This window comes from Aedes albopictus, chromosome 1 (assembly GCF_035046485.1).
Source record: "Aedes albopictus strain Foshan chromosome 1, AalbF5, whole genome shotgun sequence".
Lineage (NCBI taxonomy): Eukaryota > Metazoa > Arthropoda > Insecta > Diptera > Culicidae > Aedes > Aedes albopictus.
The window spans coordinates 288,387,860-288,413,462 of record NC_085136.1 but is presented as its reverse complement, the minus strand read 5'-3'; the positions used below and the strand labels follow the sequence as shown (position 1 = coordinate 288,413,462).

At 39.7% G+C, this 25,603-nt stretch overlaps 1 protein-coding gene and 2 long non-coding RNA genes across 4 annotated transcripts in view; 1 reads left to right on the top strand and 2 right to left on the bottom strand.

The window, feature by feature from the left end:
* LOC109414931 (uncharacterized) overlaps positions 1-25,603 on the bottom strand; it is a 336,264-nt gene that overhangs the window by 14,797 nt on the left and 295,864 nt on the right. The window contains exons 1-2 of one of the 2 annotated variants that reach the window (XM_029860326.2): positions 4,683-4,815; positions 4,047-4,584 (exon numbers count right to left, since the gene is read on the bottom strand). In XM_029860326.2, the coding sequence (XP_029716186.1) occupies positions 4,047-4,385 (339 nt within the window). In that variant the 5' untranslated portion in view covers positions 4,386-4,584; positions 4,683-4,815. Of the gene's footprint in view, positions 1-4,046; positions 4,585-4,682; positions 4,816-25,603 lie in introns of those variants that run through there. The other variant, XM_029860325.2, reaches the window with a different exon arrangement.
* On the bottom strand, positions 5,399-6,366 carry LOC109410173 (uncharacterized). The gene is made up of 2 exons (XR_003894817.2): positions 5,925-6,366; positions 5,399-5,858 (listed from the first exon to the last, which is right to left on the bottom strand). It is a non-coding gene; the product is annotated as an uncharacterized LOC109410173 (long non-coding RNA).
* Positions 7,262-14,528, top strand: LOC134285683 (uncharacterized). Its single transcript, XR_009996538.1, has 2 exons — positions 7,262-8,952; positions 9,009-14,528. It is a non-coding gene; the product is annotated as an uncharacterized LOC134285683 (long non-coding RNA).

The following is a 25,603-nucleotide window of genomic DNA, read 5'->3' as shown; positions in this document are numbered from 1 at the left end:
CATCAAATGTTCGTGCAGTTCAACTTCGTCGGTGGTTCAACTAAAAACAGAAAGACATCCTCGGTAGGCTTCCAGGTCATGCCTAGCATTCTCCCTGCTGTCTGCTTATCCGCCGCGATTAGAGGCGATTTCATCTCCACCTTTTTTCCGAGCATTTCGAGGACTTTGGCACTGTTCCTCACCCAATTCCTCATCTAAAAACCGGCTCGTGCATGAACTTCCCTCACGCATTCCAGCCTCCTCCGGCGTATTGAGGCTGTCATAATAGTCATCCATATATGTTTTCTCTTTTATGACATCACCAGCGGCCGGGAACTCTCCTTTGCAGCTATCGGCGTTCAATCTCATGACGAACAATGCAGAGCATGGGGAGTATGTTGCTATACACGTTGTATACACGTCAGACGGTTTACTGGTGTCGAATCTGAAGAGGAACAGCTCGAAACGTTTGTCGGATTGCCTCATCTTCAGCTGATGAAACAGTTCCCTCACGTCCCCTCCGAATCCAATGCTGCGTTCTCGTAACTTGCAGATAACGGAGGGTAATGTAACTAGTTGGTCCGGCCCTTTCAACAGTTGAGAATTGAGTGATACGCCGTTCACGCGAGCCGCAGCATCCCAAACTAGACGTTTCTTGTCGGGCTTCCTCGGGTGGGTCACCACATTCAGCGGCAAAAATCTGTTGTTCATTCATTGCAGCGAGCTCTTCTTCAGTGGCCTTATGTGCGTATCCCTTACGGAGGTACCCGTTGATTTGATTGTGCACATTCGATCGCAACTCGGGGTCTTTCATTAACTTTGCCTTCAACTTCGCAATCTAGAGAAAGCCATCGGACGGCTATCGGGCAATATTATAACGTCCGTCTTCCATAGGAGCCCAGTTTCATATTGCCCGTTAACTTTAGCCGTAGTGCGCTCCAAAATCTCTCGGGCGCATTTCTCCTCTGTAGCTTCCGGCAACGGAAAAGGCGAAATTCCAGCATCTTCAAGCACGTACTGCTTACGAACTATTTCATTCAGATCCATATCCTCATTACAAACACATCTATGGACGCTGACGACGCCGTGGGTAACAGATCCGATCGCAGCCGGTCCGTAGATTGTCCATCCTAGTAAACACGTAACCGCTATCGGTCCGAGATGCTAGAGGAGAAAACAGTTCGATGTTGTCCAGTCCAATGAGAACTCGAGGGACGGCCATTTCGTACGACGTCACAGGAACATCCCGTAGATACGGATAACGTTCGAGCAAATCCTCGATCGATAGACTCTGACGTGGTAGATTCAGGCAGTCCACAATATGGGCTGAGTTCAAACGGTAGCTTAGCTATTTGTCGGCCCTTTGCCCGTGACGATAATATCAGCCCGTCGAGATGCATATTCGGTTCGCCAGATGACCGAAGTCTATTTTAGTTCGATCGGTTCCGGTACACCTTCGATACCTAGCTCTAGGATCAAGTCAGCCTCTACTAGAGTTATATTGGATCATTCAACCAAAAACGCATACGTGTCGTAGCGTGTCGTAGACTCATTCCAGTTTTATGGTTGACGGTAATTTCTCCATCAGTTCTTCGAGGAGCGTTGGGTTGAACAGATGCCCTTGTAGATTTGCCGCATCTAGGTGGTCAGAATGCTGATCAGTTCAAAAGGGTTTTCACGAGAAGCTCCGGTCTCCCGCACAAACGTCGGAGTGCCTCTACGTTCGAGGAGACACTTTGAGGAAACATCAGCTTTGTTAGAACCGCTTCTCGAGCCGTGCCGTGTAAGCATTCTCTAAGTAGAATCAGGTTTTCGACTTTTGAAAATCCACAAGCCGTGTTGCCCGTCTCAAAACTGCTATAGAATAGCGGCCAGTCTTCAGGGAATTCAGAAAAACTCGGTAGCTTCTTTGACCAAATCTGTCGCGCTGATAACACTAGTTTACTAAATTAAATCGAAAGTTATGAACTTCTGTCTACGACCAAAATTTTTGAAGTATAATTTAGCGCTGATTTCGATACCGTGCTTCAACAAATTTTAAGTAGAACAGTTTTTGAGTTTTAGATCAATATTGAGATGATGTAAAATATGAAATTTACTAAAATTCAAGTATCTTGCGTTTTGTTCAACCAATTTAATTCTTTTTCCCATGAATTTACAGCTGAATATAATACCATTCGACCATCTGAATGCAGGTTTTGCGCCAGATTGATAAAATTCCAAATATTGGCAATTTTTAGGGACAAACTCCTTAAATTTTAGCAAAAATATACGAAGAAATGTGTTTTTTTTTTCAATACGATAAAAAACAATTTAAAGATTATTTCTCAACGTTTATTTGACATATTACACGTAAGCGAGTTACAGTTAGAAAATCAGATCAATTGGATCATTGATTAAGAAGAATGAGATGTGTGAAGTTAACGACTTTGCTTAAAAATAGAACAAAAATCGATTTCAAATCATCAACCTTGTATGGAAAGTCGAAAAAATTTCCGCTCTACTGTATTTTTTTTTCCTTCGCGTTTTCGAACTCATGATTCTACATCAAAAATGATCATCAGCTTACCGAGTTCAAAAATGATGTAAACTAGTGTATTGTTATTGTTTATTTTAACTATTAAGCGCTGATTTCGAAACCGTGCTTCAAAAAATTTGAAGTAGAACAGTTTTTAAGTTTTAGCTCAATATTGAGATTTACAACTTTTTAAAATATGAAATTTACTAAAATTCAATTATCTTGCGATTTGTTCAACCAATTTATTTTTTTTCCATGAATTAAAAGCTGAATATAATACCATTCGATCATCTGAATGCAGGTTCTGCGTCAGTTTGATGAAATTCAAGATATTGGCAAGTTTTAGGGACAAACTCCATAAATTTTAGCAAAATTTCCAAAAATATGATGCTGGGTCATTAGGCCGAAGGTCATTAGGCCGAAGGCCATTAGGCCGAAGGTCATTAGGCCGAATGGTCATTAGGCCGAATGGTCATTAGGCCGAATGGTCATTAGGCCGAATGGTCATCAGGACGAATTGAAAGTTAGCCGTTGTTTTTACCTTTTCCAACAATTTTTGACAAAAACTAGTTTAACAATGGAACTAGAAAGAATAGCCTATGTTTTAAAGAAGGAAAAATTTATGAATTGAATATCAGCAGTTTCAGCGCCAAAAACTATTTCAGCAATGATACTAGAAAGAACAGCCTATATTTAAAAGAAGGAAAAATTCATGGGTAAAATATCAGTAGATTTAGCATCAATAAAGTATCTTCGTGCCTGTCACACGATACACACATGCAAAATGGTCATTTGCAGAGGAAGCTCTCAGTTAATAAGCTGAGAAGCAGGCTTTGTCTCAGTGGGGACGTAACGGCAAGAAGAAGACCCAATGACCATTCGGCCTAATGACCATTCGGCCTAATGACCATTCGGCCTAATGACCTTCGGCCGAATGGCCTTCGGCCTAATGACCTTCGGCCGAATGGCCTGACACCCCTTGGAACAACCCTTTCAAGAATCTCTAATATAATTTGTGAAGGAGTCCTGAAGAATGTCCGGAAAGAATCCAAGGAGGAACCTTTGCGAAATGCTAAGGAATGCTGAGAGAACTATATAGAAATTAAAATTTTGAAAAAATTCCACAGGGAGAAATTGCGGCAGGAATATCTGAAGAAATTTCTGAACGACTCTCTGAAAGAATCCAGGGCAGAAATCAGTAAAGAATCATTGGGAAGGATCGTTGGGGGAATTTCCAAGCGAATCATTAGGAGATGAAAACATCCAGAAATTTCAGTTGAAAGAATAGAAAAATTACGAGTGTAAACTACTAAGGTTCCTTGGAAAAATCCTTCGTGATATTCTAGGATTAATAACGGAAGGACTTTAGAGATAAATTCTTAAAAGCATTCTTTCCTGAGGAAAAATGCTGAATGAAAACTTTTAGGTATCCCTGTAGAAAAGGTTTACAATAGGAATGATAGATACGTATCTTAGATGACTAACATCTATTCAACGTTTTTATCGATAGCCCTTAAACTATATGCGGTAGATAAATCAAAACACTCACCTGCAGTTCCGAGCTCAGATCGTCCGGTATCAGATCCAGCCCCTGGTTGGTGCAGTCCGCATTCCGTTTGCCGCTCTTCCAACTGCAGCGGCATTTGTTGCACTGTTGTGTGAAATCTTTTTCGGTGTTCCCGTGCACCGCGGCGCCGGCCAGCAGTAGCACTGCCACTAGAAGCGTCCACAGGGGACACGACACTAGCACCACCGGTCGCCTTCGTCGTCGCGTATTCTCCTCCTGGAGGTGGTGGTCTTGGTGGTGGTGATGATGATGATCCATCGTGGCGGCGGCCGTCGTTGACGTACGTTGTCCTGCTGAATTGTTGCCGCCGGAGGCCACCATAGGAGATCTAGGGTCGTCGACGAGATCGGTCGTTCTCCTGGGTGGCAAATGTTAGCTCTTGCCTCGGCGGGATTTATGCATGGAGCGATTGAGTCGTCTCACTGAGTAGTCGGACTGTTGTGTGCTGTCGTCTGCTGAAGGTGAGTGTTATCGCCTAAAGCGTCGTTCGTTGAATGGCCTCCGCCTCGGAAGGAACAGTCTGCAAAGGGAGAGTGAGAAAAAGCAAAGAAAGGTAAACACATTAATCGAGAGGCCAATATCCGGCGCCGGAGCGAAACTGATAAGCGCTACACACACTTTGTTTGGCCACTATTATTGGATTTCGATCGGTTAAACTGATAAGAGATATAAACCGCAGTTGAAATGGAAAGGATATCTGTTGAACACGGTGATTTTATATGAAGGATTGCTAAATATTTTTTTATTTTAAAACAAACAAAAAGCGGAAAACAGTTACTTTTTTGTTTTTGTTTATATTTTGTTTTGCGCCATCGGATCAGCTGACTTTGACGTTTTGAAATATTTCAACATCAACTTTCAAGCGATTTCTAGACCCCCCCTCCCCCCAAGGAGAATACATTTTACTAAGGTGGCGCAGATAAACATTGCAAACCACTGGTTGTCTCTTCCATTCTTCTGGTGTTCTTATGGAACTAAAATAGTGACGTCACTATTTTAGTTGCATAAGAACACCAGAAGAGTGGAAGAGACAACCAGTGGTTTGCAATGTTTATCTGCGCCACCTTAGTAAAATGTATTCTCCTTGCCCTCCCCCCTCTGTCACGCAATTTCCCTACACGCTAAGGTCAGTTTACCCAAATATGGGTGAAATTTACTCATAATTGATGAAAAGTGCACATTCGCATTTTATGGGTAATGCGGCTTTACTCAAAAATAGGTAAAGCCACTTTACTCATATGTGGGTAGAATATTTTTACTCATATATGGGTAAATTTTTGCTATTTTTTTTTCTAAATATTTCGATAGATTTCAGATGTTTCAAAAACATTAAGTACAATAAAAATAGAAACAAATAAACATCAAATTTTATTTTACAAGAACACAAACACAACACTAACCAATTAAATAAAAATCTCCGGTAGTGTATCCAGCTACGACATCAGCTACGCCCGGACGGAACACTTCTCGGAGAATCCTTCCCGATATTGGAAATCTTCTCTTTCTAGTAGGACTCATCGCAGTTGAAATAGTCATTATCTCGATGAACTTTCGCTTCTCTGCAGTAATGTTCCTGACGTCTAAAAACATCATGGCACTGGCGATAAAGGAACGTTGCTCTTTCCGCAGTCGAAAGATCGAAAGTTTCTTCCTGAAAACTTCCTCATGCACATTCCGGAGCTCATCTTCCGGATCTCAGTCGTTTATTCTAAGTACGTCTCTGATTCCTTCTCGTCGACCCATTGAGCGCGTTTCGTGACTATCTTTCCGGAACAAAAACATCAACTTGCGACACTAGAATATTCAAATAGAAGAGTTCTAATTTACTTTCTATCTATAAACAGAAATAACAAAACTTACCAGAATATTGGACGTGGTTCGGCCATAGACTAATTTCGTTCGGCTTCCCACAGTAACTGTTTTGATATTCTAAATCAGTTAGTAAAATCTGTTGACACGGATTTCAACGGAGAATACGAAACCGTTATTTTTACGAGTTAATGATGTATAATTGAAAAATATTTACGCAATAATATTTAATATACGAGAGTCATATAAAAATGACAAGAATAATTCGACACCCGACAAGTTGACTTCGACTTTGCCTTTGTTGTGAAGTTTATTTTTTTCATCCAAATATGGGTAGAGTGGAATTACCCATATTTGAGTAAAGTAACTTTATTCAAAATATGCGTAAATCTTACCGAATTTTATTGGTATATTTTACCCATATTATGGGTTATGCATGCAAAACCCAAATATGGGTAAAATAAGTACCTATTTATGGGTAATCTGATCTTAGCGTGTATACCCAATACACGTACTGTCACACTTTTCTAGACCCCCCCCCCTCCCCCAAATGTTGGACGTAATTTTTGAACGTTCCCCAAGTGGACAAGTAATTAAATAGTGGTTTCGCAGCGCGGTGTCACGAACACTAATGCAAATCTACTGGTTGAAAATATACCCATTTGATTTTGCCAGGAACAGCTGATCTTTGTTTACTATTTTCCACCAGTAAATCAGGTAGTGTTCGTGTAATGCAACGTGTACGTACACGCAAAACCACTAAAAGCAGAAACCACTATATATATTATTTTTCAATAATTATTTTTGCTGTGGTACCATAGACTAATTTCAAGACCTCGATGTACCAAAGAAAACGATCAAATTTTCGGTGACCAGTCCGGTACCCAATAAATATTCATAACTGTGTATTTTTTTCCGTGTAAATTGCCTTTTGTGTAAATTTTATTTAGCGTGTTACACTGATCTGACAGCACTGACAGTAAGGGACTAAACATACACACTAAGATTCTGATTTTCCAGCTCAGTAAAATTTTCGCTGAGTTCTGTAATTTTTTCATCTTTTTACTGAGTTTTCAACAGCAGATTTAACTCGGTACACTCGATAATCAATATTTACCGTTCATCAGTAACGATATTTACCGTTCATCTGTAATTTTTGACAGTTCATTTGCAGAACTCGTTAACTTATTTACAGAGTATTCAGCAAAAGGGATAACCGAGCGTACCGAGTTAAATCTACTGTTGAGAACTCAGTAAAAAGATGGGGAAAATACCGAGCTGATCTTAGTGTGTAAATTACATAAAGTGAGTACCGAGGATTGTTCACAATCTGCGAACTTGACTGCGGAAAAAAATGCGACCATGACGCCGCTGGTGCTACCGTCATACCAGCGGCGTCATGGTCACGATTTTTTCCGTAGTCAAGTTCGCAGATGGTGAACAATCCTCGGTACTCACTTTACGTAATTTATGTTTAGTCCCTTACTGTCAGAGCTGTCAGATCAGTGTAACACGCTAAATAAAATTTACACAAAAGGCAATTTACACGGAAAAAAATACACGGTTATGAATATTTATTGGGTACCGGACTGGTCACCGAAAATTTGATCGTTTTCTTTGGTACATCGAGGTCTTGAAATTAGTCTATGGTCATACCCCGCTAATTCAAACGTGATTGTAACGTTTTTACAAATCGATCACCGTTTACGTATGCCACAGTGAACCGATATCCATGTCCAGTTCCAAAACTGTGCAAGGGATTGAACCAAGAATTTAACTGCAATTTGAAATGGTGAATCAAGCAGCAACATCCAGGCGGCGCTTACATCGCAAAGTTCCCATGGTGCTATCAGTGATGAAAATAAAAATATCACTACTGACGTAAAAATTTGTATGGTTATCTCGATAATAAAGGCACAGAGAACAGACATCCAAGTCCAGTTCCGAAACTGTGTAAGGAATTTAACGGCCATTTGAAATCGGCAACACAAGTGGCAATAGCGTGGCGCTGAAGTCGGTTAATTCCCCATACTAATTTATTTCACCACTTGAAATGTTTCAATTCACCACTGACTGTGGCAATATGGTGTTTGGTGGCGTTAGTGTTGTCATCGTGTATTGGTTTGCAACCTTACTCAAGTAAAGATTCAAATCCTTACACAACTTTCCGAATGAAATTTGTTCTAGCCTGGATGTCTGTTCTCTGTGATAAAGGCGACAATTATTTTAAAAGCGGAAAGCTTGGCGGAAAGATGAGTAATAATGAAAATATAGCGCATTTAGTTCACCACTGGACTATCGCACTAGTTTTAACGAGTGCGAAAACGCTAATAAAAGTGCGCGATTGCATCAAATCAACTCGGTGTCTTCAGAGCACTTGTTCACCATAGATTGAAGAAATAGTGCGCCGAAGACATCAACCTGATTTGATGCAATCGCGCACTTTTATTTACGTTTTCGCACTTATGAAGTCGCAGTTCGCAGTCCAGTGGTGAACTAAATGCGGTATAATTTGATTTCTTACTATAGGGGCAAGAAGAGATCATCATAAAAATCAATACGTACGAAGTGTTGCTCACAATTGCTCACTATTCCTCAGGTTTTCTCCACTGAACATTCAATGGATTTTTTTTTAAATACAGTTGCTCAGAATTTCTCAGAGTAACTCCCGTTTGCACAGTGCCTTCAGCGAACAATCCTCGGTCCCCATTATGTAATTTATTTTTAGTCCTTTTCCTGTCAGATCGGTGTAACACGCTAAATGAAATTTACACGGAAAAAATACAAGGTAATGAATATTATTGGGTACCGGACTGCCGGTGGAAGCATAATTGTCACATGTGCATTTTTGGCAATATTGAGATTTTGCAGCCCATGACCAAAGTCCAAATAAGTCGTTCATGTCCCATACATTGGTGTGAAATTTCAGGGCTCATGAAGTACTAGAGTAAAAATGTATAATACCCGCAAACAACATTACCTTGCATTTCACTCCACATTGGATATCTAGTACTCCGTTATTATTGCTAACAGCAATCAGCAATTTGTGTATCCAAGTATAAACATGAAAACTGTTGGCGTATGAAAATCAAATTTCCTGGTGTTCGCCTTTTATTATCTTTCGTTTCATTTTAGGATTGCTCAAAGGATTTTTAAACTGCATACATTGGCCCGCTATTGATGCTTCTATTTGGAACGGTTTGGAAAGATTTTGAAAAGAACGTGCGTCTAGGCACTCGATTTACTGCAATCTTTAGAGTCTTCCTAATAACGCGGTTAATCGTCAGACGGCTGAGACTCGTTACCTCACTCTGTTCCCGGAATAATTTCCTTGCACGCAGAAACAACCGGGGAGAACATATATCCGAACTGACGATGAAGCAGTGTAAACGGCAATCAAACAGCTTCCTATTCACTAAATTGAAGCCACTGTCGTCATAACCATGGTCATAACCGTTTGTGAATAATTAGATATCCCAAGTAACAATTATAATTTTATCAAAGTTTTTTAGCGAGTCAAAAATCCTAAACATAAAACCATTGATGCCGACTTGAAAATGCTCTCGAGTTCTTGTATGCCTCAATAAGCCCACGTTCTGGCTAGTTGGCCCAGTCTTATTAGGGTCTACAGGACTTCGTATGCAAACCGGCTTAGGATTTCGGGTTGTATCATAGTTTTATCAATCTTTTAAATAAAACCATCTTCTGACTTGTCAAATAATTGTTTTGAATATTTTTCACTCTCAATGTTCGATCGTCAGAATAAATAATGCTTGGTTGTTTATCCAGCCATCAATTGGAAAGATGCAGATATGGAATTCAGATTTGTTTTCCTTTTCAATACGTGTCAGGAGACATGCCACGGAAAATTTGTGGTGAATGTGACTGTGATAATGACAAAAACTAAGTGCGCCACACAAACTATGCATAATTTGGAAGTTAAATGCATTTAATTTACTCGGTGGAATTGGGTGCAAAAAAGGTTTTTTCAACACAGCGGAGTTTAAAAGACATTATGTAATTTTTCTGACAAATTAAAATGACGGAAACGTGTTGTATGGTTAAATTTGATCTTAAGCTGTACGTGAAATCATAAAATTGAGTAATAATTTTTCTGTATTTACATGAATTATCCCGGCTAGGCGACATATTTTTCTGATAAAACTCTGTATTCCTGATGATTCCTCCAATAGGGCTAACCCTCCTGAGGTAGTCATAACTGAGCTCATGATAGAACTAGCGGTTTTATCACAGCATTTTTTTGGTTTATGTTGCGGCCACGAAATCTTTTGTTGGTTTTATGCATTGCCTCACAGTTTTGTGTATTTGTTTACAAAAAAAAATCTCTCCGGCAACAACCGCAAATGCAAGTTTTATTGAAATGGTATATAATAAGAGATAAAACCAATTCATGTCTACTCTCAAGTCTTTAACTGAAGATGTTTATAGCAGAAGTTATATGATAGTTTTATGGAACGCCAAAGGTTCAAAGTAAAAAACTACCACATAAAACTAACTTAGAACAACTAGCTTTTTAATATGCTCGTATAAAACCAGGATAAAACATGAATAAACCTTCAAGGCATGCTGATTGTTACTTGGGATGGCTACAACGGCCTCCCATTCAGCATAAACCAATTTTCAGTACCGCAAGAAAGTCCCTTCGGGCTTGAACTCAAAAGTCTTTATTAAATGCAGTGATACCCATATGAAAATCTAACAAAATAAAGAAAAATTTATAAAAAAAAGTTTATTTTCAATTCAGACTTGATTCTTGCCCTCTTATGACAAGTACTCAAGTATCACTGCTCAAGTCGGCCACGGTCGGGTTGCGTCTCGCTCCAAAAAAGCAATTTAAATACAACACATTTGAGAGCTGGCAGATATTGTTCAATATTATATTAACCTTACAAAGTACCTTCTGCTGCTTGTTCTGCGGAAGTCTGGTTGGTCGTTTCGGTTTTCGGTTTGAAACTTGACATATTGTCGTAAGCTACTACTTCATCGTCGGCTACTACGCCGCAAAGTATATAAAATTAAGGTAGTCAGCCAAACGTCAAACTTGGGTACCGGGGACCAAATGCAGTACTAGAGTTGGTACCCAGTCTAAGCCCGAGTGCTACGACTTTATTTTGACTTTGCCATGACCATGTATCATGGTGTACTATCATATAGAGAAATAAAAATAGGTAGTTTGTTCCGAAAACTGTTGAAAAAATGCAACGCCGATTTGCCACATTCTGAAAAGTGGACGCATAAGTGTCACCCCGAATAAAACGGTATTATATGACTATTATACAGGACATCATTTTCAGATGATTCATGCTATCATAAACTGGATTATAAACCGATAATACCAAGAATCATATCAGTGATTGCAGTTATCATATTGGAAGTTTCAATGATAGACCGAATGGGTTGTTAAGTATCGTTACCATTCAAAAATGCCCTTTTTCTCAAACAAAAATTTCGAGAAATCATACATGAAATAATCAGTTTATGATAAAAATGACGATACAGTAAATCGTAAAAAAAAATGAAATATTTCATGAAATCTGTTTTACCGACCTCAAAAAATGTGTACACCCCTGCGGTCTCTCGGTGGATTCTGTTAAATAGGTCTACCGTTCAGTGAATAATTGTTTACTTTCACAGTTTTTTTTTGTAATTTCTTGTGCGTTTTGGATTTGAACGGTGGTTGTCGAGGTTCCTACGTAGTTCCGCGGGTGTGCTGTGTACTAGGCCAAAGTCGATAAGTGCTCGCGGTTGTCTAGAACCCAGTGATGTGCGAAGTGGTTGATCAGATGGATATTTTAACTGAAAGGAGAAATCCGGAGATACAATTTCCAAGGATGCATGGTGAATTGTAGTCAACCCTTTGGAGCCGGAGGGGTCAATATGACCCCGGCGATGAAACCGGACATAACAAACGTGTTTGACACCAGCGATGTTGCGACAGCAGTGACAAAACAATCCAGCTTCAAAGAGTTAAGGAAGGTAAGTTTGCAAGTGCGCAGCGTAAAAATTATGGTACTACGTAGTATCAAACGCGTTTCAGCATTTAGTGTGCGTGTGTTTTTTTGTCAAAAAGTGCCGGATTAGGGCGTTTAAATAAGGTATCAGCGCAAGCCAAGGTGATGACCCGCATAGAAAAATATTATTCTTGGTATCGTGCATATCATACGATGTTTGTTGGTAGAATGATAACTATATAAGTAATCATCGTGCTATGATAAAATTATTGAGGTTGAAAAAATACAATTATTCACGACTTTTCATGAATCATAAAACTTATGATAATGATGCATTGAATAATACATGAATAATTTTGAAAAATAATATTCCCCATGAAATTAAGAACAAAACTATGCTTTCGGCCGATTTTTTCACTTTATTCAGGAATTAATAGCAGAAATAGAACGTCCCCGAATAAACCGATATGATACATCAATTTAACAGTGTATCATTTTCTGATCATATGTGTTATCGTATACTGGATGATAAATCGATGACAAGACAAATCAAATTGATGATTGCAGTTATCATTTTTGGTGTTTTGATGGTAGACCGAATGGGTTGTTAAGTATCGTTACCATTCAAAAATGCCATTTTTCTCGAACAAAATTTTTGTGGAATTATACGTGTTATGATCAGTTTATCATCAACGTTATGATACAGCGAATAATAAAAACAAAATGGAAATATTTCATCGAATCTGCTTTGCCGACTGAGAAAAAAGCACACCCCTGTGGGCATTTTTTGGACACTGTCAAATTTGTCTACGATTGTGTGAATAATTGTTTACTTCCGAAGTGTTTTTTTTGTAATTACTTTATTGAATCGGGAATCGAACCGTGTGATTTCCAAGCTTCCACTGCTCCTCGCACGGTGTTTACTCGCTACTCCAAACAGAATTAGTGCTCGCGGGTGGCTCAAATGTATAAATGTTCTTCATCTGAAGATGCGAAAAAGTAACATTGCACATAAGAAATTGCGGAAGGAAAATCTCCAAGAGTAAGAACTCTTCGAAGTGTTGTGCCCAGTATCAACGACCGATCTTCGTTTTGGCATTTTGCATACTATGGCAGCCGGCAAAGGTAAGCTTTCATGAGAATTTGCCAAGAAACTTGCAGTAGTTAATCCATGACTGCTGCTGGCATTGAATCAGTTTTTTTCTACAGAGTGCTCTTTGCTGGACACTTCTAGAGATCAGAATTAGGTACTGGATTCCATCGCTAACAATGACACATTTACACAAGCATTTACACCGAGATTTGCACAAATGGGTTGATTTCCCACTCCAAAAGGATTGCAATGCTTGTGCATCGAAAAAAAAAACATCTTTTGCTTACCGAGCGTACAAACCCATATTATTAAAAATTATTAATGTACTATTGGATGTATCATCATTAAAAATGTTATGATTCCTGAAACATATTGAATAATGCCATTTTTTTTGCCTTAATCATCCAATCATTAAACTTTTATAACTTTTATAATAATCATTCCACGAACAAATATCGGATGATATGAATGATTTCATCAATCGTATTTTTCTATGCGGGTGGATATCTCTTCACTATGGATTGACTGCAAGTACTACAAGTAAGACGATGGATTTTCTAAGATAAGTCTGAGTTTGTCTTATATTGTAGAACGACAAGGTTGCTCTGGTCGCGCTCATGTCTATTGATATCTGCACCACTTCTGTTAAGTGCCACCGCTAACCAGAAATTATTCATTCGTCACAGAAAATCACACAATCTGTCACGTTCAGTTCTCCTCATTTATTCTCTATGGTGGGTTATATATTATTACCAGCATCACTAATGTGATGAGATGCATCTGAGCACAGGGTGTGCTGCTTGAAGAACACGATATAAAATGTTTTTGTGCAAGTTGAAAAGAGCAATACAGTAGACGTTCGATAACTGCAACGTGTTTACGTTTCAGTTAGCGAACAAAATTCGTGCGTCAACAACCCATCAATTGACGTTAAATGAACAAAAAATTCATTCGATTGTTCATTTGGGCTAACTTGGCGCACCGTTTTGACGGATAGCGGTGCGATAACTGCAAATTTGTTGCACTTACCGGACTTGCAGTTAAAAAACATTACAGTTAAACCGTTTGCACCGACCGATAGTCCACTGTGATTTTTTTTGTTTGAAATATTGACCGTCCAGTTCCAAACTGTTCACGACCGTTCGAAACAGTCGCCGTTTCAAACGGTCGGTAAAACAGTCGGTGACGGATTTGAAAGATTTCGCGCGCAAACGCGTTTTCAAAAACATTCAATTGGTGGAACAAGGACAGCTAACCGGTCACCCTGATCAGCTGTTGCCGGCAGCCAAGCCACCAGCTTTTTGGCGCGGAAGTCGAGGGGTGTTCAGATGCAATGTTTATCACTCAACAAATTTATGAAATGTTCTAAAGTGAGGTTTAATAAATGCAGGTTATATTATTTCCAGGATAATTGCTAATGTTTGTTATTCTGAAAACCTATACGTTCGAAATAATGATGTGCTTGAACAAATTTGCTGATTAATTGGTTTCTGTAGAATACATCGAGAATCCCCTCGATATTCGACGACTGTTCTGAACAGATTCACAAACAGTCGGGATAATCCAACTTTGAACTGAATACACAATACTCTTGGAAATGATGAACACTCAGAAATAAAAGTATACACGGAATTACTATTATTTATAGTTATTTATGCATTTTGTATCCGCATCTCTCTCACTCTCTTTCTGTTTTAATGCTATCTGGTGCTTCGCCTGGGTTGACGAAACACTTCTTTTCAACCCAATCCAAAACACATTTCTATTTGTTTCTTGCGTGTAGAATACTCAAAGCCTTAGAGGTAAACTAATAGTTCCTATACCCCAATTACCCGGATAAGCGTAGCTGTTGACTCACCGCGGCGACAAAGGCCATCAAATGATTAATCACGTCATTCCATGTTTCACCATTATCCGACGCAGCGGATTAGAATCCCTCTCACAACACAAAAAATAAACGCTGTCGTCGGTTATCCATTCCTACTGGACTGACTCTCAGAAAGCGACGGACGATTGAAGCTGCTGCTGCAGCAGTACAGTCAGGTCTTTTTTTACGCGGTTTTCATTTACGCGGCCGCGTAAATGAAAACTCCATATAAAAAAAAATCATCGTTTTATTTTTGCATGATTCGTCGAGAAATGGTGAGACTTTTTTTACGCGGTTTTTCGAATTTTGAACTGAGTTTTATTTTTACGCGGTACGTATCCCCCGCGTAAAAAAAACCTGACTGTATCATCAACTGCCGGACGAGGTGGGATTATGAAATCAACTTGGGATCTCACTTGCGGGATGTAGAGCACTCATTGTCTGATTGCACAGTGGGACAATGAAGCGTTTTTGGTCAAATGGGGTTGCCTTACTTTGGAATCGAGATTGGAACAAATTTCGCGTTTTATCGGAAATGGGTCATTGATGCAAACTTTTTTGACACCCAACCGTCAAAATAAGGGCGTCTCCGGAATCGTTCATAAACATTGTGACAGTGGTTACGGTGACGCTATCTTGAGTATGGATGCAAACCTATACCAAGACCAATAGGGGAACCAACATATTTTGGACACAGCCACGCACCAATATTTTTTGGACATGTGCATTTAGGGATGATACACAAATTATGTCACGCAAAAATCGACCATTTTCAACCCCCCCTCCCCCCTATGTCACACTTTTTGTATGAGACTTTAAATTTTTTTGTATGGGTCGTCACTTTATGCAAAACCCCCCCTCCCCCCTAAAAGCGTGACGTAATTTGTGCATCACCCCTCACGGCAAAAACAAATGGAAGGGTCCAAAATATATTGGCGTAACGCTGTGTCCTCGGCTGTGTCCAAAATACGTTTGTTCTATAGACACTATAGATTCCATAGACTCGCGGAGGCGAAGACAACTGTAGCCAAACGAACTGTCAGTTCGTGTAGCCAAACGAGCATGACGTCACGATTTCAATAGCGGCAATGGATTGCGTGACGTCATATTCGCTCGGTACACTCTAAATTCACGGCAAAACACACTAAAATCGTATTGCTCAACCATGTCTCCGCGAGTCCATGGAATCTATAGTGTCTATAGTTTGTTCCCCTACATGATGAAAACACTAGCGCCGCCAAACACCATATTGCCACAGTCAGTGGTGAATTGAAATATTTTAAGTGGTGAATTACATTAGTATAAGAAAATGACTGATTGCAGCGCCACGATGTCACCACGTGTGTTGCCGATGAAATATTCATTACACAAAATTCAGATTGGACATGGATGTTTGTTCTCTGTGATGTAAATGCCCATATACGATGGCACCTTTGTTTACAAGCGACGAATGCTAGAAAAGTTAGCTTGATTGATCTAAAGACACTATACCCGAATAAAAAATACAGTAGAAAAACCGAACGTTATATTGTAACAGTACTATTTAGAACCATATTTTTACAATAGACACCACTGTAAAAATAAAAATACAAAAACAATAAGATGTAATGTTGGATACCATACCGTGAATTGTAAATAAGATTTTTACAATATATTATACAGGTTGTTAAGTATCGTAACAATATAAACAAATATTTTTCTCCATATATATTTTTTTGCAAAACCATACATTTTATTGTTAATGAATTGTTCAAAATACTGATACGTGGGTTTAAATATACCGTACATTGTATGGTACATGAATGGTTTCAAACAATAAAATGTACCGTAAATAAATTGTTTTTAATTGTAATTTCACTACTGGTTATACATTTAATCAAATGGTTTTGGAATGGTTCTGTTTTGTTATGTTGAATTGTTTTACATTACATAAACCATATATTGTTATATTATCTTGCCATTTTCCTCCTGTTAATGGCATCTTAGGCTTATTAGATTTATTAGAATGCGCTTTGGGAATTCCCAGAGCGTTTTGGATAACCCTCCATATATAGGATCGCCCACGTCTAAGTCTGAGTAGTCTCTGATTGCATTAACAGTTGAAGCTTAGGCTCCCATTCCCCACCAGCCAGACAACCGGGTTTCGCAAACTAAGCATTATTTGTGGCAACACTTTGAGCGGCATGATGGAACTATGCCGAGCGCGCTAAGTGTTATTAGACCACTAATGTAGTTGCATGAAGTGGGTGACGAGGTACATAAGTATCATTACAGCGTGCTTAACCGTTATTGCAATATTGAGGCACCAGTTTGACTAAAGTTTGAAATACATAACAACTCATGAGATAACTGTCAAGTTCGATTCAAATATAAGTTAGGTTAAAAAGCGAACCCGCAGATGAACCTATATTAAAAGTCATTTCAGTGTTCAGTCCAGTCCATATGTTAAAGATGGCTCTACGTCAAAGATAAAGTTTGTCAACCGCATTTGATTCGATTGTGGTCGAAGGCAAGTTCACATGAGAGAAGAGGAGAAAACTCCCCTAAATGCAAATACAGAAAGAATAGTGTTGAAGTGTTGAACTCATCTACTGATTTACGGTAATCTGACCTGCATCTTTCCGGGTTGGCCTACATTGCATTAGTATTTCTCTCATCGCACTCTACACACCTAGCCCGCCCTCGAGCCCGCCATATCTCTTGGACCCCTGCTTGGACCTGCAGTTCTTAGGACATCTGGTTTACCACTGATTTAAACATGTTATTGGCACTAACCCTTTGGAGCCGGAGGGGTCATATATGACCCCGGCGATGAAACCGAGCATAACAAACGTGTTCGACACCAGCGAGGTTGCGTCAACAGCGGCGAAAAAAATCGATTCCAAAAGGTTAAATTGATGTTTCAACTTATTCACTTTTTTTCTTTCCTTTCCTTTGGATCAAAAAAGTCACAAACATCAACAAAACAAAGCACGGAAAAAATCTTAAACTGAATAAATCTGGTGTTCGATTTGAATAGGTCGAATCTGCATAGGAATCACAGCAAACATACGATCTATTCAAATCGAACACCAGAAATAATTAAAAATTCACGGAAAAATAATGTTTCGGAAAAGTGAATGGTTCAAACGTAAGAAAAACAGTATAATATATTGTTACATAAAAATCCAATGTAAATGTATAGTATAGCGAACCATTTCATTACAATACACTTTAGTGTAGCTGGTACACTGTATGGTGCAGGAATGGTTTTCACCATACACCCTATGGTTAGTTTTTATCCGGGTATGCTAAAGACACAAAATCTGATGATTGTTGCTGGTGATGATGATTCCCGCATCATGACGATGATGCTGCCAAGCAATGCCTTTAAAGCGCGTTCAACAAGTCTCCTGCTCGATTGGAATGATATTGACAGTAAATTTGGAATTCCAATTGGAACATTTCGTGCCTTTGCATATAGTCCCTAATGAACCAACACCATACACGGGCCGTAATGCAGACGGTTCAACAATACCACATACTTTTCGAATTGTATCTTGAATAGGTGGTTGAAATCGTCTTATGGTTATACTTTATACGGGGTGTCTTAAGATTGATCCATTTAACGGTACTTTGAAATGACAACACAAGTGGCAGCATCGTTGTGGCGCTGCTATCGCAAAGTTTTCACGCTGTAGTCAGTGGTGAATATAAAACCTATCTGAATACGCATACTCACTACTGACTGTAGCTTGGCTGTAACATGCCGCTTAGATGACGCTAGTGTTATCTACGCTAAAAAATCAACTTGCGAGAAAATTTTCTATTGGCTTGGATGTCTGTTTTATGTATACTTTACTACTGATGTAACAAGCTGTATGGTGGCGCTAGTGTTGTCAACGCTTAATCCTTTGGAGCCGGAGGGGTCAATATGACCCCGGCGATGAAACCGAGCATAAGACACGTGTTCGAGGCCAGCGAGGTTGCGGCAGCGAAAGCAAAACAATCCGGCTCCAAAGGGTTAAATAATTTTAACTCCCACATAGCTTTAGAATAAAAATGTATTCTCACTTGGATGTATCTTCTGTTGGTTTTCAGCATTTGTTTTCTGACCACATTTCATACCCCACAGTGTGGCAAGCCGGTAGCGTCACCTTTTCACTGATTCGGTGGGTCATCCGGTGCTGCTTTAACATGTGCTCCGGTCCAATAGTCCTCCTCTTCTGCTCGCAAACCCATTATGCGGATGCTGTTAAGTCGACAACATTATGATATACTTTACGTCGCGTCGACGCCGCGTGATGAGACTAGAAGCGTTTATTCCATGTGCTGGTTACTGTTGAAACGGTCAGTTTGTTATTGCAGTGGGACTAAGTGGAATCCTCACTGGTTGACGCTTGTCCGAGGAATGGATCAGCCTTGTCCGGTTAAAATCCTGTTACGGTGAATTTTCCATTCGAGCCTCCGTCAATATAACGCATGACGAATTTGCAACCATGGCAGAAGAAAGTCGCATAAAAACGAGGTAGTTTGTGCAAAAGTGACAGCAAGGAGACTCAACTAACGAGGTTCGTCGAAGAGGTGATTGAAATTGGGTGTCAAATCGATCTTCGAAAGCAGTGGTCAAAGAAACGCACATTAAATAAATCCTCAAATTGAAGGTTATTGAAAGGTTCCACATTTATTCACAAAGATTACGTGAAAAAGTTTGTAAAACAAACATCCCAAACCCCCCTGTTGCTCCGTATGCTTCAGACTTGAATATTTATGAAACAAACAAACTTCGCATGCAAAAGCTGGAAACGATTCTCCGGAATTTTTTGCATGTATATATGGTTTATGATCCATAACCATACACCATACACCACATGTAGACAGATAATGATAATACTCGCACCACCATCACCATCATCCGCATTAGCCATGCTCGCTTTCGTCTGATATTCGACTTACATCCAGCTGGATGGAAGCTCCCGCGTCTCTTCCCATATTCTGCGATGATACCGTTTGAATTTTCCATTCCCGTCGCATTTCGTTGGTGCTCGAATCTCACAGAAAGAAAAAAAAAATCGAGCCAGAAGAAATCGCATCAAACCGCTTTATGTGAATGAGTCGGAAGAGGGGCTAGAGGCATCTCATATCTCCTGCAGCATTTGAATCATGAAAGAATCGGCAGGGCAAAGCCTTGCTTCGAGCTTGAGCCATGAGCCATGCTTGCCAGTGCCAGCGTCGGTTGATATAGAATTCGACATCCATCTTCACATGCTGGCAGGCAGCCGCAGCAGCATCCGCCAACGGGTTTGCCGCTGTTTGCCGACGAAACATATGGGATACCATATCTACTGTACTGTAAGTGCATTGTGGCGGATGAGAACGTTTTTGATGGAATACACTAATCCCCGGATGTGACATCCGTACTTGGCATGCATTATTCTTGGCTGTTGATTTTTGCGAGACTTGTTGCATTTATAAGAACCTTTGAGGCAAGACACACACTTAATTTGGAATACCGTGTTCAGTAATTTTTTGACGAAAATAGAACAGCTGAATACAGCTATACTGCATTGTTTACCTTTTGCACACGGTTTTGACAGTTGGTGTACTGAGCCTCAGTAAAATCGATTACCTAAGCTATTGTCTATCCGGTTGGAATCAAGACAGACATTCAATCAAAAATTGCCATTTTCTTGGTCCACAAGTGTCGCATCTGTTTCGCATCTAGTGCGCTGTGTAGCTGACAACAACGGGAAGGATGCGCACTACTTTTGACATGATTCAAAAACGTCGCGAGTTGGGTCGCGTCGCGACTTGATTGTGCGAAGTCCGGTTTGGTGGCGGCCCGACAATACCGAAATAGTTCTACTGTTCTATTTTCGTCTAAAATGTGCTGAACAGACAATTCAGGATTGAGTGTGCACTATGCAAACGGGAGCAACTCTGTACAATTCTATTTGAAATATTTCCATAAAATTTCATTGTTTTTCTTCAGCACATGTAACTCTTTTTGATTTGAAACTGATTCCAGGTTACATTTTGGTGCAAACGGGAGATTCACCATCTAGGGGCAAGATAGAGATCACGAGAGAAAATCTGCGTTTGAAGTGTTGCTCAGAATGTTTCGCAATAGGCCTAATCAGAAGACGTTTCATATCAGCTGATTTTGGGAGCCTTTGACTGTTCTCCTATGAAATTCGCAGTTCAGCGTTTGCGCATTTGTTCGACAGTTCTGGAGCTCGATTTGAATAGGTCGTATGTGCTTTTGTCGATTAAAAATTCGATCAGTTGGATTCGCTTATTATAGCGAAAACCGTTGAAATTGAGCAAAGTTGATACATACAGCAGAATCCTCACAAAACAGGCTTTCTGTTCCATCATTAAAAGTTTGCAAAATATCTGCCATATTGCTACAATGACTAAAATAAACTGATCGAATTTTATATCGACAAAAGCACATACGACCTATTCAAATCGAGCTCCAGAGTTGTAAACAGTGGCATACACGGACCTGTCAACTGAAAAAGCCTATTCTTCAGGTTTTCTCCTGTTTGTACTAAAGTGTAACCTGGCATTAGTTTCAAATCCAAAAGTGTTGCATGTGCTTAAGGAAAACAATGAAATTCAATGGAAACATTTCAAATAGAGTTGTAAAAAAATTCTCAAAGAGTTGCTCCCGTTTACACAGTGTTTTATCCCAAGATCTCATCTGACAAAGATAAAAACGGTATTCAATCTGCTTTGCATCCACTAAATACTTGAGAATTTCTCCTTCCTCCAACAAGTGCTTTCTTCTATCCAATAGGCATTAAGTTAAAAGATTATGGGGACAGAGCTTCCATTGGAATGGGACCATCCTAGAGCGATTGAAGTTCACACAGTTTCGATCTGAATTATTCAAAACTTCCTATTTGCATGATTTCCTGCTCGAATAAACAGTAGTTACTCAACAGTGCAGAATCAATGCCGATTAAGGAAAGCCTGAAAAGCAAACAGGGGCTTCACAGTTCCACCCATCGCGTCGCATCGTCTTGCGGGTCACTCCCCCATCCAGCCACCGAGGAAGCCGGTAGTTATTTGTCGACGGCGGAGATGTTTTAACGAAATTGAATTTCTATTTGAAAGTTGTTTTCTTCCGCATCTGCATTCCATCGGCTCGGAAGTCGACCCCGCAAGATGACGGTGATCCGGAAGAGCGTTTTCACCCACTTTTGGAAGAGCCTATAGGCTATTTCTAGCAGGACTTTTTCTCTTTCTCCTAGACTAGCAAGCAACGATCATTTCGAGAATGTGTCTGGGTGCTTGTTGCTTTTCCATCTGTCTGCCATCATCCGGGTCGTCCCAAGCGGAAGTACGACGAAACGGAAGTTTTCTGGTGACGAAGCACTCTAGCTCTTGTCCCGCCCCGCCCGGCAGGATACGACGAAGAAGGTTCGGAATGTTTCCTCTTGACCTGAGTGCTGATAGATAGGCACGTGAAGATAGGAAGAAAACTTGAAGATACAGTTTACCATTTGCATGTTTCGGTTTTGCTCGGCGAAAGTTGTTTGCGATTGTTGAATGATTCAAATGCGCGATTTATCGAACGATTATGATGACCACACAGACAAACAGACGTTACACTTCGAGTACTTTACGATTCAAAACAACGTCATGGTTAAATCTGGAGCTCGATTTGAATAGGTCGTATGTGCTTTTGTCGATTAAAAATTCGATCAGTTGGATTCGCTTATTATAGCGAAAACCGTTGAAATTGAGCAAAGTTTATACATACAGCAGAATCCTCACAAAACAGGCTTTCTGTTCCATCATTAAAAGTTTGCAAAATATCTGCCATATTGCTACAATGACTAAAATAAACTGATCGAATTTTATATCGACAAAAGCACATACGACCTATTCAAATCGAGCTCCAGAAATGTTCGCTCAATGCAGAGTTTGGTCAACCACTAGGGGCAAGACACTGTGCAAACAAGAGCAACTCCTAGGGGCAAGACACTGTGCAAACGAGAGCAACTCTGAGAAATTCTGAGTTACTCTTTTCATCAATAATCGACGAAATTTGTTGAAAGACATCCCTAAACCTGCAATTTTCATTCAGCACACGCAACACGTTGCAGTTTGACATTGGTGCCAGATCACACTTTGGCATAAATGGGAGAAATTCTGAGGAACTGTGAGGAATTCTGAACAACACCTCGAACACAGATTTGCTCTCGTTAGATCTGTCTTGCCCCTAGAGCAACTCTGAGAAATTCGGAGTAACTCTTTTAAAAAATTATCGACGAAATTTGTTGATAGACATCCTCAAAACTGCAATTTTCATTCAGCACATGCAACACTTGACACATTGACATTGGTGCCAGATCACACTTTGTCATAAATTCTAGATTGAGCTTAAATAAGGGCGAAAGTAACATGAGAGAGTTCTCTTCATCGACTCTCTCTTCTGCAAATTAAAGTGACAAGATGCAAATTCAATCAAACTTTTTTACACTTAGACGCTAGATTACATCGCAACCTAGCGATTTATGACCTAAAAGGGCAACCATACTTGCATCTTGTCACTTTAATTTGAAGAAGAGAGAGTCGATGAAGAGAACTCTCTCATGTTACGTTCGCCCTTATTTAAACTCAATCTAGAAATGGGAGAAAAACTGAGGAACTGTGAGGAATTCTGAACAACATTTCGAACACATATTTTCTCTCGTTTGATCTGTCTTGCCCCTACACGGAGAAACTGAAAAACTCAAAATTAGGTACTTTTAAACTCAATTTTGAGTTCTTTTTCATCTCCCTTTTCATACGCTCTTTCTATTGTTGTCAGAGAGTAAAGAGAGAAACAACCCAACTTTTGCAGTTGAGTGCGTCAAGCCAACACTGAGTTTCTAGCACAGTCAACCCGGGAGCTTCTTGACAGCTGCCGAACAACGTCAGCGTACCTAAAAATTTTGGTCCGGGTGGTACTGTCAGATTCAAAGCGGCAAGCGCTACTTTTGAAAAGGACGAAAACCGACAACAACAAACCGCACAAAAAATATTAAAACATTAAACAGAAATTTTAATTTGCTGGTTCCGCTTTTTTGTGGTAGATAAATGCAAATTAAGTGCGGCATGATGAATTTGTTTACTAGAAGTGAAAATTATATCTATAAAACGGGTAAAGGCAAAATAGTCGGCACGCACAAAATTTATAAGATACTCATGTTTTCTTCTAGTGCGGTTATTAAGCACCAGCAAGTAATAAATTAGGTTACTTATGCTAACATTTTACAGCTACATATCTGGTGGCAAAGCCAAAATGGAAGTTAAAAATAATCATTTGCAGATGTTTTTTTTTTCGAGTTTTGCTCTAGCATTCGCAGTCATCAATTAATATGGAAGACAGTTTAAACATGTGGTTTTATTACATTTCTTACAACAAATTAAAAGAAAAATCAAAATAATTTCAATTTAATGAACATTAGTTTTGCGCTTCTGTTGAATGCGTCCTTTTGATACGAAACGCTAGCCTTTCGTTGGCTTCCACTCACCACGAAACAAAAAGATGTTTTCGCATGGACAAAAATTGTTGCGTCGGTGAAGGATGGACCCGTTGTTTACGAACAGTAGCGACATCTGCGATTTGCAAGTAGGTACGCGAAACTGAGCTCATCTGTCAAGTTACGGGAGGGTTGAGCACAGTACTCAAATTTGAGTAAATACAACCTAGTCGAAATTTCAGTTGGGTTAAAAAAACTTGAAATTAGGTATTTTTGTCTCATGGAAGCAAGCGGGAACAACCCAACATAAACATCGATTCCATCAACTCAAAATTGGCTTGACGCACGCAACCCCGAAGTTGGGTGGAAAGAACTCACTTTTGGGTAGTTTCGTCTCTCCGTGTAGGTGAACCATGAACTAGGTGGCGGTACCGTCTTACCCCGTTCGTTCGACACGTTTTAATACGACACTTTTTAATTCGTACCCCGCCTATACGACACATGTCGAATTAAAAAGTGTTCAAATGTCACAGCGATGTACACTGTAAATGCAAAACAGTTTGATGCTGCGCTTATACTCGCACCCGCAGCAGCTCCTCTTGCAGCCGCTAATTCCGGAAGTTCTGAGTTGGTGCTATTCGACACCAAAATCGCCTGAAGACAAACCGGAATGAAGTGAGGATGGCAACAATCGTAGAAAGAACGTGCATTTTATTCGCACCACCGCAATATCTGTTGAAATTATGTTTTATAACAAACCCGGAAATCAAAACAAAAACAAAAATAGAGTTGCCAAATTTTAATGACCATGATGGTGTAGGGTGACCAGTTTGTCGAATTAAAAGTTTACCCCGGTTATTCGACAACAGTCGGTGTCGTATTAGCGGGGTAATACGGTAGTGAGCAAACGTCAAACTTCAACAAAACCGATGCGATCGCCACGGGTGATTCGTTGACAAACCATCGAATTCTAAAATTGGCCGTTTCATCAGTGTACGATGAGAATGATCAGAGTGTTACGTCTGTTTGTCTGTGGTCACCATATAACACCTAAACATTTAAAACATTTTTGGAACATCCATCGGAATGAACTTTTCGTCCTTTTCGTTGACAAAATTCATTTTAGGGATGCTCATTCCGCATCTTGGGACAAGACTGTGCAAACGGAAACAACTCTGAGAAACTCTATTTGAAATATTTCAATTGAATTCTATTGTTTTCCTTCAGCACATGTAACACTTTTAGATTTGAAACTGATGCCAGGTTACATTTTGGTGCGAACGGGAGAAAACTTGAGGAATTGTGAAGAATTCTGAACTAAGGGCAAGACACTGTGAATA